This window comes from Aplysia californica, unplaced genomic scaffold (genome assembly GCF_000002075.1).
Source record: "Aplysia californica isolate F4 #8 unplaced genomic scaffold, AplCal3.0 scaffold00047, whole genome shotgun sequence".
Classification (NCBI taxonomy): Eukaryota; Metazoa; Mollusca; class Gastropoda; order Aplysiida; family Aplysiidae; genus Aplysia; species Aplysia californica.
In genome coordinates this window covers 555,808-564,471 of record NW_004797317.1, presented here as the reverse complement: position 1 = coordinate 564,471, position 8,664 = coordinate 555,808, and the positions used below count along the sequence as shown (strand labels likewise).

At 38.1% G+C, this 8,664-nt stretch overlaps 1 protein-coding gene across 1 annotated transcript in view; it reads right to left on the bottom strand.

Annotated features, from left to right (window-relative positions):
- Positions 1–6,873, bottom strand: part of LOC101859843 (uncharacterized protein DDB_G0287625-like) — a 14,399-nt gene extending 7,526 nt beyond the window's left edge. The window contains exon 1 of the mRNA XM_005092487.3: positions 5,581–6,873. Coding sequence (XP_005092544.1) covers positions 5,581–6,034 — 454 coding nt within the window. The 5' untranslated portion in view covers positions 6,035–6,873. The remainder of the gene's footprint in view (positions 1–5,580) is intronic.
- Between the last annotated feature and the right edge of the window lie 1,791 nt (positions 6,874–8,664).

Below are 8,664 nucleotides of genomic sequence, written 5' to 3'. Positions count from 1 at the left end.
CAACCCCCACCCCCCTCAACCAATTTCCATCCACTCTCCCAAAAGTAGGGAACAGTAGTACTACTATGTCAGTTCAAATGTCGTGTATGTTTATAGTACTTTTTGTACTGAAAAGGAATTCTACTCAAGACGAGGTATTTGTCGAGTAGCAGTCTCAGTTGTTTCCAAAGACGATTGATAGAAATGGGCAAAAAGATGAAAGTTAAAGGAGAGAAATGAATGTCATGATTTGATCTTCCTTCAGATTGACCCTCTTCTACACTCCCTAATAATAATCGTAATGAAAAAGAATTAGGCTTAAAAATGAGAAGTTAGCTTCCGTGAGGTTGGAAAAAAAGATCTTCCATTCTTGAAGAAGGAAAAATCATAGCACCCCACCCATACCACCTTAAGCCCGAGCCGTTTGCTATTCGTGATTATATCAAAGTGCATAAAAGAATCTTGAAGTCACCTCGTTGTTATTTTGTATACCATACCCAGGTGTTCTTAAAAGTGAGTTTAAACAGAAAGACAAATACAGATATAATCATTCGTTTTTTTTGTTTTTTTTTGTTTTTTTCTTATGAATATATGAAAGTTTATTCCTCGGTCAAAGATGAAACTGAAGCTCCAGCTGAAAATCATCTGTTTCACAGTTACCCACAATGATTTTGACAAACTGTAGCTAAAACCTATCTTACTACATAATTATTTTACGTCATTGTGCCTTGAAATTAACTAAAATACAGTCCCCCCCCCCTACACTTTGCCTTATCTAATAAGTGCGATATTAAAATTCAGAGTGTAACTTAATGCAAAACCAAAGCCAAACTCTAAAATGTTATTTTGGTACCGAGATTTTTACCATGAATTTTTAACATTTTAATATAAGCATAGACCAAAATCAAGCCGTAGTGTGATCTGTTGTGAATATGACTAATTTATGTTTGGCGCACTGGTATGACCGTATGCAGTTGTTAGTGCCATAAAACTCTTACTAAACTAAAACTGTTTAATATGTCTTTTTTAATGCCCTTTGCGTTATTTAAAATACACGTCTTAATGAAGAGAACACATTACCTGGCGAACGTGTTTAATTAGGCGGGTTAATAATACTCTACGTACACCCAAAAGGGGGGTGGGGTGGGGGAGGGGGAGGGGTGGGGGAGGGGGAGGGGGGGCTATAGCAGTGGTTGCACTGAGATCAGGTTCAGAGATCTAAACAGTATCCTTTTTTTTCGAAGGCCGAGCCATATTTCAGAAATGATTTTTTCTTTATTTTTAGAAAGGGTATTCACGGCAGTTGCAATACAACAAGGCCTTAAGTGCCGAAGATAAGAGGTATTACAAGAGAGTAACGAACACACACTAAAAAAAGTGAGGAGAGATTAAGACAATTAAATAGATGTTTGATAGGAAAGAAGGAGCATCAAAGTACCCGCCAACTATGCCCACTTTCAGAGATCAAAAAGCTCTTGTATGCAATTCAGAATAGAAACTGCAATTTAAAAACTGACATATTTCAGTCCTTTATTGTTGTGCTCCTTTTAGAATGCAAAGAGGTGCGTACGATTTTAAAAGTCCAATTTAATTTGTAACCCTTACCACATCGATTAAAAAAACCAACAACAACAAAACAACTGTAACTATACAATATACAGAAATTATTGATTTTATTTTAATCGTCTCGGGCCCGAAATCAAATTTAGTACAATTTGTGTTATGCATCACGTCATTGTACAGATCCAAAATGTTTCTTTACTGAATAAATTTTTTTATTTTAATTTTGATGTTTTCACACCCCCATCGGCTCACTTTAGATCATTTAAGAGATGGGCTACCGACCCTACCTGTAAGGGCCAACCCAGGCAGAGAATACATGTCAGCAGAAAGACTGAGACATAATTTACTAAAACATTTCTCCCGACTAGGGAATCAAACTTGGGTGTCCTATGGTAACACAACAGATGTCTGTAGTCTTAAGCTTACAATAGTAGGATCTTAAAAGGACCTGCAAAAGGATATAGTTTCCTGTACTGTGGAGTAAATAAATAGATGAACAATAAATAAAGAAAGAAAGAAAGAAAGAAAGAAAGAAAGAAAGAAAGAAAGAAAGAAAGAAAGAAAGAAAGAAAGAAGAAGAAGAAGAAGAAGAAGAATAGATAATAATAATAATAATAATAATAATAATAATAATAATAAATTTAAAAACGACGGGGGGGGGGGGGGGGGGGGGGGGTGGAGGCTCCTGTGGTGTAAGAGATTACGGTGGTCGCCTCTCATTTAATAGGTTTTGGGTTCAAAACCTGACAGCGATGGAACATTTTCTTCTCTAAAATTTTCACCTTTTGACTCATTTCCTGCTCTTTAACAATGTTCTGTCTTTTACCTTCGTCTCCAGTTTCAATTAATCAATAAATCAAACAATATCATCCAAATTATTGTTAGCAATATTTCAGTGTTTTTCGTTTTGTGTTGTTTTTGTTTTTGTTATTTTTGTTGGTTTGTTTTGGAGGGGAAAGAAAGTAAAAAAAGTGGGTTTTTTATAGATTGGTAACCAGCCACGAAATAGAACCCGGTTGTCTGAAACATTTCTCCTACTTTCACTTTAGACGAGATTTTTTGGCAAGGGGCAAAATAGATGAAAATAATATGCCGATAGCTCTATGTACTATTTGTTTACCTCTCTATGTAAGGAGAATATTAGCAATTTTGGTGTATAGCAGATGCAGTAAATATTGGGCATGGGACGTCATTTTCTACACATAAGAATACATACGTACATGTATATACAATGTAGTAATATGATACACATAACAATTCCTCAATTTTGGAATGAGTTAATAATGTATAATATGAAAACAGATTAAATTCATCATTTTGTTTTCAGGATTGAGCTAAGTGAAGGAGGGAGAAAAAAAAGTATGCTTGAAGAATCCCCCCCCCCCTCCCAAACCCTTCTTTAAAAAAAACAACAACAAAATCAAAAACAAAACAAACCCCAAACAAACGATGCCATCCAAAGCAAAAAGAAAAAAAATGGATACAAATGAACTGACAGGTGTTTGGAAGAAAATACAAGTAAAGAATTGTGAAATAAGACAATCAGTTACAAACGAGAACAAATATATGAATCAGTTGGATACATAAACAAATTAAAGGATCCAAACAAAAAGATTTCAGCAGGTTGTTCAATTTTTCTAAACCCTGAGAGTACATTTTTCAAGATAAAAGGAAAACCCCCCCCCCCCCCACCGGTTTCATTCTTTAGCCTAGAGAATTGCACCTTCATTATGAATTTAAAATTTCAATTTCAACAAAATATTTATCACGCACACATGGCCTATACTAAAGAGCAACCAACATTTTGGGCATATTACCTCTGAATAGTTCACCAATAATAATTTTTATCTTCTTGCATATAATCCAAAACATTGTAATTGCATGCAGAATCCTGTTTCATTAAATTAAACATCAATGCCAAATTCTAATGCCAACCAAAAGAAGTTTTAAGGTTATCTCGAAAGCAGAACAACAGATTTCAAGCTAGTACTAGTACTACAGGACATAGAACTGAGTGGAAAAGCGTTGCCTTTCGAACCCCCCCCCAAAAAAAAAAAAAAAAAAATCGGCAGTAGATCTACTTGGAATTAAAATAAAATCCTTTGAGAAAAATATAGGTCCTATCATTTTCTATAAACTGCCCAACAGTGACATGATAATATGGTCTCATTTCAACAGCATTCTTAAGACATCAAAGGGTCTTTCAGATCTCCCGCTCGCTCTCTTTCCTCTTCGAAAAAAGTACAGGATCAGCAAAATTTGTTCTTAAACAAGGTTCGTTATCATTAAAATACACAATACGATTAGTTATCGCTCTAAAAAAAGCCATTAGCAAAGTGCTTCACTGTCTCTATTATTTGACAAAAACATTAATAATAAACAGTATAGTATTTCTAATTAACTCGACAGTGCTGTCTGATGTTAGAAAGGGAAGTGTTTATTTTTAAGTTTTGCTTTTGCGTTGTTGTTTTTTGTGTAGCTTTTAAAAATATTGTAAAAAGTTAGTTAATCAGTCAGTCAGTCAGTCAGTCAGTCAGTCAGTCAGTCAGTCAGTCAGTCAGTCAGTCAGTCAGTCAGTCAGTCAGTCAGTCAGTCAGTCAGTCAGTCCGTTAGTTAGTTAGTTAGTTAGTTAGTTAGTTAGTTAGTTAGTTAGTTAGTTAGTTAGTTAGTTAGTTAGTTAGTTAGTTAGTTAGTTAGTTAGTTAGTTAGTTAGTTAGTGTGTTTGTTTGTTTGTTTGTTCGTTTGTTTATTTGTTTATTTGTTTGTTTGTTTGTTTATTTGTTTGTTTATTTGTCTGTTTGTTTGTTTGCGTGCTTGTTTGCTTGTTTTAACCAAATAGATGTGATATCTATGAGTTCATTCTACTAGCACGAGTGTTTGAAGACATACATTTTTTTAGTTGCGGTTTTCATATTATTCCAGGTCAGCTTCCAATAAAAAAAAGCACCCTCCCCCCTTTCGTCTTTGTATGATTATAGATTTTAGTTTCATTAGAATGAATACACCCCCCCCCCCACACACACACACACATACACACACAAACACTCGCACACACACATATATATATATATATACTCACTCATACACACAAACACACACACACACACACACACACACACACACACACTCACACTCACACAAACACACGTACAGCAGGGAGATAAAGAACAGAACAAGAGAGAGAGAGAGAGAGAGAGAGAGAGAGAGAGAGAGAGAGAGGGAGGGAGAGAGAGAATGAGAGAGAGAATGAGAGAGAGAATGAGAGAGAGAATGAGAGAGAGAATGAGAGAGAGAGAATGAGAGAGGGAGAGAGAGAGAGAGAGAGAAAGAGAGAGAGAGAGAGGGAGAGAGAGAGAGAGAGAGAGAGAGAGAGAGAGAGAGAGAGAGAGAGAGAGATACAAACACACATGTACATAAAGGCACACCTACACACAGAGGTATGTTCACACACAGACACACATATTATACACACACAAACACACACACAAACACACACAAACACACAAACACATACACCCGTCTCTCAACAACAAAATGGATATTAGAAAATTTATAAATCCTATGAAATGAGTGCAGATGTTTACAGTAGCAACATTACAATGGCTGAAATAGCTGAATGCTCCACTGTCTTAATTAAGGTTATAAAGATGAAGTATGAGCATAAGTGTATTTTTGATTAATGTTGTTTCATTTGACTACATAATGGAATATCTTATTAAATAATCTGACAAATCGCCGATATAAATCAGTGAGAACGTAAGAAATGTGTAAAAATACTCTACACCCAGTCAATACAGTTGTGATCATTTAAAAGGCAGGCTGCTCGGATTATATTTGCCAGGACCAGGTCAGTCTATATGAGAGACATCGTCATCAACATTTCAGCGAAATGACGGAGATGCGTGTACCCCATAAAATGTCTTCCCAGTGTGGATACGAGTTCCTGTTTTTTGGCTGCAAGGCAGAGAACTTAACCATTGCACCACGTCATTGCAGCATACAGTCAGTGAGCTATTCAGTCAAACCGTGATTACTCACCAGCAACGTTCAAACTGTCTGCCATCTTGCTTCCTTCAGAAGTCTCCAGAAAGTTCATCTGTCCCAAATCGTTACCGGAAACAGGTGAGGAGCGATGCGGCGTCTTCCTGTCCCCCATGAGACCCTCTATGATGGCGGCACTGGAGGACGTGGGAGGACTTCCAGCAGAAACAGCCACAGCAGCAGCAGCGGCAGCAGCAGCAGACACCCTCGCCGAGTTCTCTTCTTGCAGAAGTCGCTGGTGGTGATGCCTCACCGAGCAGTCCAGGGCAGCCATCTGGTCGACCGGGCTCGGGTAGGAGAAGGGCGGGAAGGAAGCCCCTGGGAAGCCTGGGTGGTGTGGATGTGCAGGGTGGTGTGGGTGGAAGCCGGCACCCACCGCGGCCATTGAGCTCACAGCGGCGAATGCTCCTGGGTAGGCGGCAGCTAGCAGCCTCATGTCCCGTAGACTCATGATGTCCTGGTGGTGCTGAGGGGGCCCGAATGTTTAGCGGGTAGCGAGGTCAACCGACTACTTGAAGTCAAGGGGAAATTACGTCCGTGTCTCGTTAAAACTTCATTATTGTGTTTTTTGCATTTGGCAAGGAAAGAGTAATAAAGGGTAAACCTCTTCTTCCGCTTTATTGCCAGATTCTGTAGAAATATTGTCTGTGATCAGGGAATGCTTATGTCTCCTGGTTAGCAATGGTTGTTTCAAAGACAAGTGTAATATTCAACGCAATGTATGTGTGTAATTAAAATGGTCTCTGTTTTTATTTTGTTATTCTAATAAATATAATTCAGCACTTTTCTCCACGATGAAAGTACAGAAAAAGAAAGGCTATTGAGGTAACGCGTCGTCTTCTATTGCTTTATAACAAACTTTTGTAAAAATGTTTTTTCGTGTTTGTTTATTTTCCCTTTACAACAAGCCAGGTGCAACAACGACTGTCATTCATACTTTATCTAGCAGTAAAAACAACTGATAGTGTTCCCAAAAGAAGCCAGTCATGAAGCCAACACGCGTGGAAGTTACAGCTTTAGTTGCGTGTGAACGACTCCACGGACACAATAGTATTCCGGGTCCCTTCTGCACAGACGTCATGGGCAGCTAGATCTTCTTTCTCCCCAGACGTTCTCCGAAATGACCTCCCATTGAAGGAAAAACTGTGAACAAACCAACTCAAACACGCAAGGACAATTTTGATGAAATTTGGACAATACAGCTCTGTAATAAACGAGCGGTTTCCTCCCTGTGGCGGTTTTCGCGGTGACGGAGGACACGTCTACGATCAGCCAATCACAGAGCAGCTTATCGATTGCTAATGTGTGTGATCGCCCCGCCCACCCGCCATCGCTTTTGTGTTGGGCTGCTTCAAAGGGGATGTCACTCACTGAGGAAATCGCGTTAGCTTGACACAACGGGCGGGATATTGGTGACAGTTACTGATGCTAGCTTCATCTCTGGCTTGTCTTTTGCTCCCTCCTCCTTTTCCTCCTCCTCTCTCCTACCTCCCCTTCCCCTCTTCTCTTAAGTTCTTCACTTTACTGCTCGGATTTCGTTATCATCTTCCGTTCCTTCCCCCTCATCGCCAATATCCCTGAATATCAATTTGTTCTCATGTTCATGAATTACCCTCTCATGGGCATTTCATCGTGCTCGCCAGAATCAGAAATCCCCGATTTCTTACTAATTACGCCGCATCGTATAATCTGCAATCATCAATGCAGATAAAGGGACAGTTTGTATTGGGTTCTTATTTAAGAGTCTACTCCATCGTTTATCCATATTTCGAAGAGAAATCTTTCTATTCTTTTTTAAAATGAGTTCCACTTGGTTTTTATTTTCATTTACACGTTTAGCTTGCTGTTTCGTCTTTAGTTCTGTTGCAGAAATTTTTTTTTTTTAAATCAATCAATAAAATGCAGTTGCGGGCGCCATAAAACCCTATACTAAACTAAACTAAAGATGACTATAATATTAAAGTGATAATATTATAACGAATCTGTTCATCCATTCTTGGTTCAATAGGGGGAAAAATACTGATAAATCCCAAGAGCATATCTGCAACTAAACACACTCGTTATTACAATAAATAGAGTGTGAAATCTTAGACTATGTCATAATAGAAGCACTAGCTATACTGTATACATCTGATTTCATGATCGTTGTGTTTGGTTAAAATTAAAAGTGTACATCAACACTTTTGACAAAATGGCGACAGCTGAAATATGTTGAGAGCTTTTTATTAAAAAGTATATACACTAGAAGATTTCAATAAGATAATACTTCACCATCCTCAACCCTATCTATCTATCTATCTATCTATCTATCTATCTATCTATCTATCTATCTATCTATCTATCTATCTATCTATCTATCTATCTATCTATCTATCTATCTATCTATCTATCTATCTATCTATCTATCTATCTATCTATCTATCTATCTATCTATCTATCTATCTATCTATCTATCTATCTATCTATCTATCTATCTATCTATCTATCTATCTATCTATCTATCTAGCAATCGATCTATATCTAGCTATCTTGCATCCACACCCCCATATCTAGCTATCTTGCATCCACTCCCCCCTGCCTCTCTACCCCCCCCCTTCTCTCTCTCTCTCTCTCTCTCTCTCTCTCTCTCTCTCTCTCTCTCTCTCTCTCATTTCCACTACCTCTCCTTTCACCACTAGACTTTCCCGCTTTTGTGCTCCATGACAAATCATAATCTTAGGGGAATTGAATATCACACTGAGAAAAAACACCTCAAGATCAATTATCTTTTAAAAATAAAAACGAAAGAATGAACAACAAGAACGACACCCCCCAGGCCACACCTCGTTCTCCTAGCGGTCAGGACGGGCCAGATGTGACTTGCAGGGTATCGTTTGACCCAGTGAGACCTCCATTTCAGAACCTGTTCTATGCCCTCAGTGGCCTGGGACGGCTGGTTAGAGGGCGGGAAACTCCATCTTTCATTTCAACCCCAGAATTATCATATGTTGAAATCGGAAAATATATCTTTATAATTTTCGTTTTGCACTGTTTGCTTTTTTTTTAAAACATTGAAATGTATTTATTACTTCAAGCCCCAAT